This window comes from Engystomops pustulosus, chromosome 11 (assembly GCF_040894005.1).
Source record: "Engystomops pustulosus chromosome 11, aEngPut4.maternal, whole genome shotgun sequence".
Lineage (NCBI taxonomy): Eukaryota > Metazoa > Chordata > Amphibia > Anura > Leptodactylidae > Engystomops > Engystomops pustulosus.
The window spans coordinates 5,289,907-5,302,249 of record NC_092421.1 but is presented as its reverse complement, the minus strand read 5'-3'; the positions used below and the strand labels follow the sequence as shown (position 1 = coordinate 5,302,249).

The window sequence follows — 12,343 nt, the reverse complement described above, 5'->3', positions numbered from 1 at the left end:
ATACCAGCCGGTACTGTATGTAGGATACCAGCCGGTACCGTATGTAGAATACCAGCCGGTACTGTATGTAGAATACCAGCCGGTACTGTATGTAGGATACCAGCCGGTACTGTATGTAGGATACCAGCCGGTACTGTATGTAGGATACCAGCCGGTTCTGTATGTAGGATAACAGGCGGTACTGTATGTAGAATACCAGCCAGTACTGTATGTAGAATACCAGCCGGTACTGTATGTAGGATACCAGCCGGTACTGTATGTAGAATACCAGCCGGTACTGTATATAGAATACCAGCCGGTACTGTATGTAGGGTACCAGCCGGTAGTGTATATAGAATACCAGCCGGTACTGTATATAGAATACCAGCCGGTACTGTATGTAGGATACCAGCCGGTACTGTATGTAGAATACCAGCCGGTACTGTATGTAGAATATCAGCCGGTACTGTATATAGAATACCATCCGGTACCGTATAGAGAATACCAGCCGGTACTGTATGTAGGATACCAGCCGGTACTGTATGTAGGATACCAGCCGTTAGTGCATATAGAATACCAGCCGGTACCGTATGTAGGATACCAGGCAGTACTGTATATAGAATACCAGCCGGTACTGTATAGAGAATACCAGCCGGTACTGTATGTAGGATACCAGCCGGTACTGTATGTAGAATACCAGCCGGTACTGTATATAGAATATCAGCCGGTACTGTATGTAGGATACCAGGCGGTACTGTATATAGAATACCAGCCGGTACTGTATAGAGAATACCAGCCGGTACTGTATGTAGAATACCAGCCGGTACTGTATAGAGAATACCAGCCGGTACTGTATAGAGAATACCAGCCGGTACTGTATGTAGGATACCAGCCGGTACTGTATGTAGGATACAAGCCGGTACCGTATGTAGGATACCAGCCGGTACCGTATGTAGGATACCAGCCGGTACCGTATGTAGGATACCAGCCGGTACCGTATGTAGGATACCAGCCGGTTCTGTATAGAGAATACCAGCCGGTACCGTATGTAGAATATCAGCCGGTACTGTATGTAGGATACCAGCCGGTAGTGTATGTAGAATACCAGCCGGTACTGTATGTAGGATACCAGCCGGTACTGTATGTAGGATACCAGCCGGTACTGTATGTAGGATACCAGCCAGTACTGTATGTAGGATACCAGCCGGTACAGTATGTAGGATACCAGCCGGTACAGTATGTAGAATACCAGCCAGTACAGTATGTAGAATACCAGCCGGTACTCTATATAGAATACCAGCCGGTACTGTATGTAGGATACCAGCCGGTACAGTATGTAGAATACCAGCCGGTACTCTATATAGAATACCAGCCGGTACTGTATGTAGGATACCAGCCGGTACTGTATGTAGAATACCAGCCAGTACAGTATGTAGAATACCAGCCGGTACTCTATATAGAATACCAGCCGGTACTGTATGTAGGATACCAGCCGGTACTGTATGTAGAATACCAGCCAGTACAGTATGTAGAATACCAGCCGGTACTCTATATAGAATACCAGCCGGTACTGTATGTAGGATACCAGCCAGTACAGTATGTAGAATACCAGCCGGTACTCTATATAGAATACCAGCCGGTACTGTATGTAGGATACCAGCCGGTACTGTATGTAGAATACCAGCCAGTACAGTATGTAGAATACCAGCCGGTACTGTATGTAGAATACCAGCCGGTACTGTATGTAGGATACCAGCCGGTACTGTGTGTAGAATACCAGCCGGTACAGTATGTAGAATACCAGCCGGTACTGTATGCAGAATATCAGCCGGTACCGTATGTAGGATACCAGCCGGTACCGTATGTAGGATACCAGCCGGTACCGTATGTAGGATACCAGCCGGTACCGTATGTAGGATACCAGCCGGTACCGTATGTAGGATACCAGCCGGTACCGTATGTAGGATACCAGCCGGTACTGTATAGAGAATACCAGCCGGTACCGTATGTAGAATATCAGCCGGTACCGTATGTAGGATACCAGCCGGTAGCGTATGTAGAATACCAGCCGGTACCGTATGTAGGATACCAGCCGGTAGTGTATGTAGAATACCAGCCGGTACTGTATGTAGAATACCAGCCGGTACTGTATGTAGGATACCAGTCGGTACTGTATGTAGGATACCAGCCGGTACTGTATGTAGGATACCAGCCGGTACCGTATGTAGAATACCAGCCGGTACTGTATGTAGAATACCAGCCAGTACTGTATGTAGGATACCAGCCGGTACTGTATGTAGGATACCAGCCGGTTCTGTATGTAGGATAACAGGCGGTACTGTATGTAGAATACCAGCCAGTACTGTATGTAGAATACCAGCCGGTACTGTATGTAGGATACCAGCCGGTACTGTATGTAGAATACCAGCCGGTACTGTATATAGAATACCAGCCGGTACTGTATGTAGGGTACCAGCCGGTAGTGTATATAGAATACCAGCCGGTACTGTATATAGAATACCAGCCGGTACTGTATGTAGGATACCAGCCGGTACTGTATGTAGGATACCAGCCGGTACTGTATGTAGAATACCAGCCGGTACTGTATGTAGAATATCAGCCGGTACTGTATATAGAATACCATCCGGTACCGTATAGAGAATACCAGCCGGTACTGTATGTAGGATACCAGCCGGTACTGTATGTAGGATACCAGCCGTTAGTGCATATAGAATACCAGCCGGTACCGTATGTAGGATACCAGGCAGTACTGTATATAGAATACCAGCCGGTACTGTATAGAGAATACCAGCCGGTACTGTATGTAGGATACCAGCCGGTACTGTATGTAGAATACCAGCCGGTACTGTATATAGAATATCAGCCGGTACTGTATGTAGGATACCAGGCGGTACTGTATATAGAATACCAGCCGGTACTGTATAGAGAATACCAGCCGGTACTGTATAGAGAATACCAGCCGGTACTGTATGTAGAATACCAGCCGGTACTGTATAGAGAATACCAGCCGGTACTGTATAGAGAATACCAGCCGGTACTGTATGTAGGATACCAGCCGGTACTGTATGTAGGATACAAGCCGGTACCGTATGTAGGATACCAGCCGGTACCGTATGTAGGATACCAGCCGGTACCGTATGTAGGATACCAGCCGGTACCGTATGTAGGATACCAGCCGGTTCTGTATAGAGAATACCAGCCGGTACCGTATGTAGAATATCAGCCGGTACTGTATGTAGGATACCAGCCGGTAGTGTATGTAGAATACCAGCCGGTACTGTATGTAGGATACCAGCCGGTACTGTATGTAGGATACCAGCCGGTACTGTATGTAGGATACCAGCCAGTACTGTATGTAGGATACCAGCCGGTACTGTATGTAGAATACCAGCCGGTACTGTATGTAGAATACCAGCCGGTACCGTATGTAGAATATCAGCCGGTACTGTATATAGAATACCAGCCGGTACTGTATGTAGGATACCAGCCGGTACTGTATGTAGGATACCAGCCGGTACTGTATAGAGAATACCAGCCGGTACTGTATGTAGAATACCAGTCGGTACTGTATGTAGGATACCAGCCGGTACTGTATGTAGGATACCAGCCGGTACTGTATATAGAATATCAGCCGGTACTGTATGTAGGAAAGCAGCCGGTTCTGTATGTAGAATACCAGCCGGTAGTGTATGTAGAATACCAGCCGGTACCGTATAGAGAATACCAGCCGGTACTGTATATAGAATATCAGCCGGTACTCTATGTAGAATACCAGCCGGTACTGTATATAGAATACCAGCCGGTACTGTATGTAGGATACCAGCCGGTACTGTATGTAGGATACCAGCCGGTACTGTATGTAGAATACCAGCCGGTACCGTATAGAGAATACCAGCCGGTACTGTATGTAGGATACCAGCCGGTACCGTATAGAGAATACCAGCCGGTACCGTATGTAGGATACCAGCCGGTACTGTATGTAGGATACCAGCCGGTACTGTATGTAGGATACCAGCCGGTACTGTATGTAGAATACCAGCCGGTTCTGTATGTAGGATACTAGGCGGTACTGTTTGTAGGATACCAGCCGGTACTGTATAGAGAATACCAGCCGGTACTGTATGTAGGATACCAGGCGGTACTGTATATAGAATACCAGCCGGTACTGTATAGAGAATATCAGCCGGTACTGTATGTAGGATACCAGCCAGTACTGTATGTAGGATACCAGCCGGTACTGTATGTAGAATACCAGCCGGTACTGTATGTAGGATACCAGCCGGTACCGTATGTAGGATACCAGCCGGTACCGTATGTAGAATACCAGCCGGTACTGTATATAGAATACCAGCCGGTACTGTATGTAGGATACCAGGCGGTACTGTATGTAGGATACCAGCCGGTACTGTATGTAGGATACCAGGCGGTACTGTATGTAGGATACCAGCCGGTACCGTATGTAGAATACCAGCCGGTACTGTATATAGAATACCAGCCGGTACTGTATATAGAATACCAGCCGGTACTGTATGTAGGATACCAGGCGGTACTGTATATAGAATATCAGCCGGTACTGTATGTAGGATACCAGCCGGTACTGTATGTAGAATACCAGCCGGTACTGTATGTAGAATACCAGCCGGTACTGTATGTAGGATACCAGCCGGTACTGTATGTAGGATACCAGCCGGTACTGTATGTAGGATACCAGCCGGTACTGTATATAGAATACCAGCCGGTACTGTATGTAGGATGCCAGGCGGTACTGTATAGAGAATACCAGCCGGTACTGTATGTAGAATACCAGCCGGTACTGTATGTAGAATACCAGCCGGTACTGTATGTAGGATACCAGCCGGTACTGTATATAGAATACCAGCCGGTACTGTATAGAGAATACCAGCCGGTACTGTATGTAGAATACCAGCCGGTACTGTATGTAGGATACCAGCCGGTACTGTATGTAGAATACCAGCCGGTACTGTATGTAGGATACCAGCCGGTACTGTATGTAGAATATCAGCCGGTACTGTATGTAGGATACCAGCCGGTACTGTATATAAAATATCAGCCGGCATTAGGGATGTGAGTTTCTGGACAAGGTTCAGGTGGAAACACAACATTTTAGTGAATTTTGGGTTCTGTAAAAAGCAATTCAAAGGGGTTTTCTGGTCCACAAATGACACATTTATCCTCCCACAATAAGCCCCAAACACTTTCCTCTTGTTTCTTTGTGTTGCTATGACAGCAGGATTGTTACTTTGTTGCGCCTTCACATAACCAACCAATTTCATTGTGTGCATCGCCGTCCGCCATACTTCTCCCCCCTCTCATCCCAAATCTCTGCCCTGGCCCTGCTCCCAGCTCAGCTCCAGCTCATCCTTCTTAGACATACACATATACCTTTATACATTAGTCTACTATGTTCTCCAGATCTGAATTTGATTGAGCATTTGAGGGATGTCTTTTTTAGGCATGCGACATAGGTGTTTTATATTGCATGTCATTTTCTTGGCGCTAGAGGGACCCACACAACTTGCTTTAATGTTCTGGCTGCTTGGTGTGTGCATATGTGTATGTACAGAAGTCTATAGTGAGACTCAAACGTGGCCTATTCATAAGACAATGGCTCTACCTTGTGGCCATATCTGGTATTGCACCTACACATTACACAGCGTTGAATAGTGATATTCAGCTTTCCAATAATATAAATGACACCGTTTGCCTTTATAAACACACAGCGCTGACTATACAGAGAAGTGGATCAGTGGAAATTACACATATTAAATGGACACAATTCTGTGTGTGCCCACATATCATATGTACATTTCTTTTGTGAGCATAAAGTTAACTATAATATAGCGCCTACAGATTACGCAGCGCTGCACAGAGCTGCCAAATTGGTCCCTGTCCCCATGCGGCTCACCATCTAAACAACCTACCAGTATGTTTTAGAGTGTGGGAGGAAACCAGAGGACCCAGAGGAAACCCATGCAAACACGGAGAGAACACACAAACTCTTTGCAGATGTTGCCCCAGTTGGGATTCAAACCCAGGACCACAGCGCTGCAAGGCAGAAGTGCTACTCACTCAGCCACCGTGCTGCCCTAAAGTTCTATACATACAGAGACCCTCAGTATTCTCTATTCACTATACGCCCCAATGACTGAAATATGCTCTAAACTGACTGCATGGAGGTTTCTCAGTTTCCATCCCACCTTGTACTGAGGTCATTGTTTGTTTAAAGGGAACCTGTCATCAGGAGCCCTTTTTCTGGCTCCCCCATATCCCCATAGAGAATAGTGTGCACATTATAATAAAACTGGCTTAAAGTACAAGTAAGATAAAAATGTACCTTTCCCTCTGCAGAGTAGTATCCCATGTCCTATGGGAGTGGCCAGTGAGAAGCGCACCCCCCGTCCCATAGAGAATCACCCATATCCTATTTGAAATAGACGCTTCATAGAGCGGTTTCCCGACGGTGGGGTTGGGGTAAACTTTCAACAAACTTTTCTTTTTATCCGAAGACAACAGTTTTACTATAAAAACACTTTGCCAATGTACACACTATTCTCTATGGGGACATAGGGGAACCAGAAATGGGCTCCTGATGACAGGTTCCCTTTAGGGGAATACCTATGGAAATGCATATATGGCTACCGCTCCATTTACTGGTAGAGCCAGCTGTACGATCAATGTTCTGGAGAAAGGTGAGACCCACGTCTATCAGACATTTATGGAAAATACTGTGGATGCGAATACTCCTTTTAACTACTACAGGATCCAGGTATTAAATCTTAGGCACCAAAGTAAATCATAAATCTTTGATACAATATAACGACCTCGAATCAACCAATCCCAAAATAGAGATTATTGTTATCCGAGTTCTGCTAATTGATCAGCATTCGTTTGGATGAGATTTTTTGGAGTTTTTTTTGCTGTATCATTATACTAGTTCTTTAGTTTTTCACTATCAGGAATGTGAGACAACTAATAATAATGTCAGATACTTACATACTTTCTATCTAGAGGTAGAATAATGAAGATGCTGCGTCTTTGTCTTCCGACGCTGCGGCTTTAATGAATGATCCTTTGGGGACCTGAAATCTAGCAGGACCTGTAATGATCTAATGGTCTTTAACGAGCATCAAGTGCCCCAACATCAGAAAACAAGATGCAAGATGCTAATTAATCGTGACTGGGAATGTCTAGAGGACGACGCCTGGAGAAACATGAGGAGGGCTAAACCTCAATGGTTCCTAGAGGACCACAGCTGCTGCCATCTTTAATGGTGTAGTCCTCCTCGCGTTCACGTCTGGTCAGGTCTAATGAGAAGCTCACACCTCCCATCTCTAGTTAGTATCGAGTCAGGCCTGTCAAGACACGACTTTTACACAGCCAGACACAACACTTGTCATTAATCTTATTAAGTTTAACCGAGCAAAAGCTATTGGATTGTTGGTTAATGACACCAGCGGCATCCTGTGAGTGTAGCTTCTCCCAGGGTGGCAGCTACAATCATCCGATCACTTATACAATCCATTATGTTGCGTTTCTCCAGGTTAAATAGAACAAATTAAACGGTAACTTAAAAGACAAATTAAAAGTAAATGTTACTAAATAAATAGAAGCGGATGACCACCATAATTAAGGGGGTGCGGCCGCACATAGGAAATGTGTGGGTGCTATGGGATTAGGGTACCCACCCCAATTGTAAGGGTGCATAATCCAAGCACTCCATGAACATTCTATTGTGGTGACTACGGCGATAGGAAAATAATTTGTGATGTTTCGGCCGAGGTCTTTGACAAACATCGGAATATCAGAGGTAAATCCGTTTCAAGTTGGTACAGACAAAGGTCACAGAATGTATGAAGATCAAAAAGGATTTCTCTGTAGTTAAAGGGGTTGGAAGAAATTTTGGACTCATAGAATCTAAAATAACTTTACTAAAAAAAACCCTCACTGTTAGGTCAGTTTCTGTTTGTACTCAATGATGTGATCACTGCAACCCATCAAAGCACAAAGATGGTAGCGAGTTTATCATCTTATATATTTGACTTAATATACTATACTAGGAAAGGAGAATTCCTCCCACGAAGACAAGTTTCTTATATGTACTCAGGATTACAAAATATCACATTCTCTAATTCACTGTTATTAACAAAAAAATTAAGCATTTCACAGATATAAGTCCAACCTGTGTCTATCAGTCCTGCTGTACACAATTTCGGTTGCCCCTAGACACAATCCAGTACCTTCTGACTTAGGGACGGGCCGCCATCTTGGATTTCTGTGTGAGATTGTGCAGATGAGATTTCTGTCTCTGCTGTGCCTGTAGCCCCGCCCCCTGCACGGAGCTCAGAGACACTCACTGATTACTTCGTGCCAGGAGATCGTGAGCAGAGAGAGAGGCTGCAAACTACAAGCTACAAGGAGATAAGTGATCCAGGGGAAGGGGGAGGCAGGCACATGTCTGTGAGATGTAGCAGAGCTCACAGTGTAACAGTGTAATGGTTTATCAGCCTCTGTGTAATCATCTCCTGCATCTCGGATCTGTCTCATCTCTCTTTCTATGTGTCAGTGTGTTAGTACAATGTCAGAGGGCAGAAAATGTATATAAAACTGAACCCTGATAATCTAAGCACATTGTCACCCCACAAAACTAGAAGGGTCATAAATGAGCATTGAGGAGTCTAGAGAGTGATAGGAGCTAAAACAGCAATAAAACTGAGTAAAATTGTAAAGTAAGGGGTTAAAATGATCTTTATTGTGTTAACATCACTAGGGGATAGAAATGTGAGAATTTTCTTTTGTGGGAAAACCCATCTAAAGACAATGGGAATTCAGAGCTCGGGAAACTCAGGTCTTTTAGTAGATTCAGGTGCAATATCCACCAGGTTGGACCAAAAACCAGTGATGGAGATTTCTAATATAGACTATAGTACATGGGGAGGGCCAGGGCTTCCTCCCATACCTGCCCAGCACCTGCCGCCCCACTCTCTACCCCGACACGCCCAAAGTGGAACGCAGGTCGGGAATGCAGGGAAACTGACAAGGAATTTATTAAGACTGGCACACTAAGTGTCTTAATTTTCCCCCTGACGGGCATGCTACATGCTGGATTTACTAAGAGGCTCTGACCTGTTAGTAACTCCAGGAGTGCACTGGACCAAAGGAATATAATCTCCGCCCTGACCTGCCACTTTCCCCAATCAGCTACATCCACCCCAAGTGGGGTGTGGCTCTGAAAACCAAAAAATGAGAATTCCCTGATGTACACCTGGAACTGACACTTTTTCTGCCAGAAAACTGGTATACAAGCGATAATAAATGTCCCTCGCTATATCAATAGGACAACCCCTTTTTCCAAATGCCCTATTAGGGCAAATGGACGTCATAAAATGGAGTCCGTCATTGAGGGGTCATTCCTGCAGTATGATCCAGCGGACACAGCAAGAGACATTTCTAAGGGCAACTTTCTCCAACTCCTCCAGCAGTTTTCCATGGATTGAGGAAACGGGAGCAGTTGGCAATGGTGGTTCTCTTCTTAAAATGTCTCTGATGAAAAATTTCCCCCTGTTTCAACCAACCTACCTAAAGGTACATAAAAGACAAACTGCTCAGATTTCTCCTGTATCAATGTGTGATGGAATCTGCCTGTGTGCCCGAGCATTACCTGACCATGCACAGCAGAATCCCACTCGTTACATTTGTCCGATCCACAATAATGTCAAAATAGCATAACATTTTCTCCAAAAATTAGTAAAATCAACAGTTTTTGTCTCTCTGAAATCCTGATGCCCTTGCTACAAAATAACGCATCAACTGACTGCAAAAAAAAAGAGTGTGTCATTTTTTTTTCTGCAAGGAAAGACATCATATCTTTAGTAAAGCCACAAGAACACAGACCACAACACGAGACACGGGCGGCGTCACGAGTACACGCATACACAGTTACACACACACAGCACAATACATGGAACAGCATGGTTAAAACTTACAGCCACGAAAATTGGTGGAGAAATCATTAACAGAGACAGGAGAAAGTGGGAAGGCTCGTTCAAGGGTTCCCATGTTACTACGTATAGTGCCTGACATGCAAGAGCAGTCTATCTCAGAGCACCCCCAACAACATGCCTGCATCAGCCTCTTGCGGATGGAGATCTTGGCTAAAATCATGGTTATAATGGAAAGGGAGAGGAGAGGAAGAGTGGTAGGTTAATGTAGGGTACAGAAAGAGAGACACTTATATATATATTCATGTATATATAATTGGACACAAGATGCAGCTCAATGCAGTTATGATCAGCAGGATATCTATCCAATCGTGACAAAGGGAATCATATGCAACGGGCAGGATTCTCAAGGCCGCTTTGACATGATGAAATATGTAGGGTTTCATTCTTAATGGTAAGACAGAGGAAAAAGAGCAGAACTAGTCTTCGAAAGGCTGGCCACGGGGGGCTGCACGGCAGATTTTAGAAGCTACCTTAGCAAAAATACCAAAATGTATCTGTTGCAAGACAATGGAAACGGGATATAGCAATGCAATTATTTTTCTGTTTGTAAAATAGGTAAACAGTCGATCAATCTCCATGAAAATGTTAGAAGGGAAACCGAGGAGATGGGGCAATTTCTTAAAACCCAAAGAAAAAATGTGTCGCACACTGGTCACTCAAACAGAAAATAATTCACATAACATTATCTCACAGCGTGAGATTCCATCACATCCAAAAGATAAGACGGAATCCCTTATCTTCTGTGTTGGTTTCTTGTGGCTGGCATTTCCAAGAGGCCTGCAGAGAACTTGGCCTAACAGACATGATGTAGTAATGAGACGGTAACTAGATTCTTTCATTTACGATGACTTGGTGTTTATAGTGATAACTGGAATGTGAACATACACTGAAGCTCTAGAGCGAAACCGTACAACGACCAGAGCAAAAAGCGTCATGCACCAACATGCATCTACATGGAGCATATCTGGTCTAATCAAGCACGATCCAAACACGGATGAAGAGGATCTGTCCTCTGCACAATAATATGATTGTACAGAGTTTAGGCTTCCAGTTCTTTGCACAGTATGTGATCGATGCCAATGTAATTCCAGATCTGGGGGAGGGCGGGGCAGGATAAATTAAATTTGGCTTTGGTCTGCAAACGCTGAGACCTAGATCTACTGAAAGCTTTTACTTCTCTAAATGCCAGGATTCAGGGGTTTCTCCGGTTCCATCACCAGCATGCAGCTGAAACGTGTCCTGACCATGACCACTTGACCACCAATGAGCCAAGACAGAATAGAAATGAATACAAATATCATCTGCAATTCTGGTTTCAACATTGTATCACCGATCTGCAAAAAAATAAAGACAAAGAAAGGCACAGCCACTCGACCAAACGATGGTCAGCACAGGCTTCAGCTTCAGCCAAGGAAGGAGACCTCCAAAATGGTGGCATTCGGGTCTTGTTGTTAAATCCTTTATGATTCCTTAAAATGTAAATACTTTGACAAAATGTAATGTAACTCTTGAATTAGAAATGTCGGATTTACAAAGCAAAGTTACAAACAAAATTTGGGAATGTGGAACATACTGTGAAAGGCTGGAGACAGGTGTCAACTGAAAGGTAAAAGCTAAAAATAAAAATCTGACCCATTCATCCAACAATTGCAACGGAATTCTTATTGTTACAATTTGGCTTCCAAAATCCATCCAAAAAATTTTTAAGCAGGACAAAGAAAAGCGCATCATCATTCATCAACCATGTGATAATAAGCTCATCCATTCAGCTGGCAACAAGACGAAGAAAACATAACAACATAGGCACATCAGAACCAGACATTATTTTGGGGCAAGACGTAATATCATATCGCTGGGTTCGCTCAACTGGTCAGAAAAAAAAACAGCAAAAGTACACAAACTCCAACAAACACAAAGATAAACATAAAAAACAGACCACGTAACCACGAAACAGATATAAAAGTAAAAAGCAGCAGGAAGGACACCAGTCACGTAAATGTCGTGTTGTCACTGCTGGCCCCAGAAATGCCTTGTGGCTGTAAGGTCACTATATTCCTTATAGCGGTGGACTTTGTAAAATATGAAAATTCTAAACAAAAATGGTGATAGGATATGTAGGAAAACATTTTATACGGCTCCGGTTGATGGGAAGAAGGAAATCTTGGAGGTGAGGGCAGGGCAGACGTCTGACATCACCACAACATTGGTTGAATTGGATATAAAACTCAGTATTGTTCACAATAGGGAAGTATATACAGTATAGATGTATCGCAACCTACTGAACTTACCGTATTTTTCAGACTATAAGGCGCACCATCAAT

General features: G+C 44.2%; 1 protein-coding gene across 26 annotated transcripts in view; it reads right to left on the bottom strand.

Moving 5' to 3' along the window:
• Positions 1-12,343, bottom strand: part of KCNMA1 (potassium calcium-activated channel subfamily M alpha 1) — a 382,597-nt gene that overhangs the window by 85,828 nt on the left and 284,426 nt on the right. For 14 of the 26 annotated variants that reach the window (XM_072130535.1, XM_072130534.1, XM_072130537.1 and 11 more), the window contains one exon: positions 10,005-10,172. The exons of the other annotated variants lie outside the window; for them this stretch is intronic. In XM_072130535.1, coding sequence (XP_071986636.1) covers positions 10,005-10,172 — 168 coding nt within the window. The remainder of the gene's footprint in view (positions 1-10,004; positions 10,173-12,343) is intronic. 26 annotated transcript variants of the gene reach the window in all.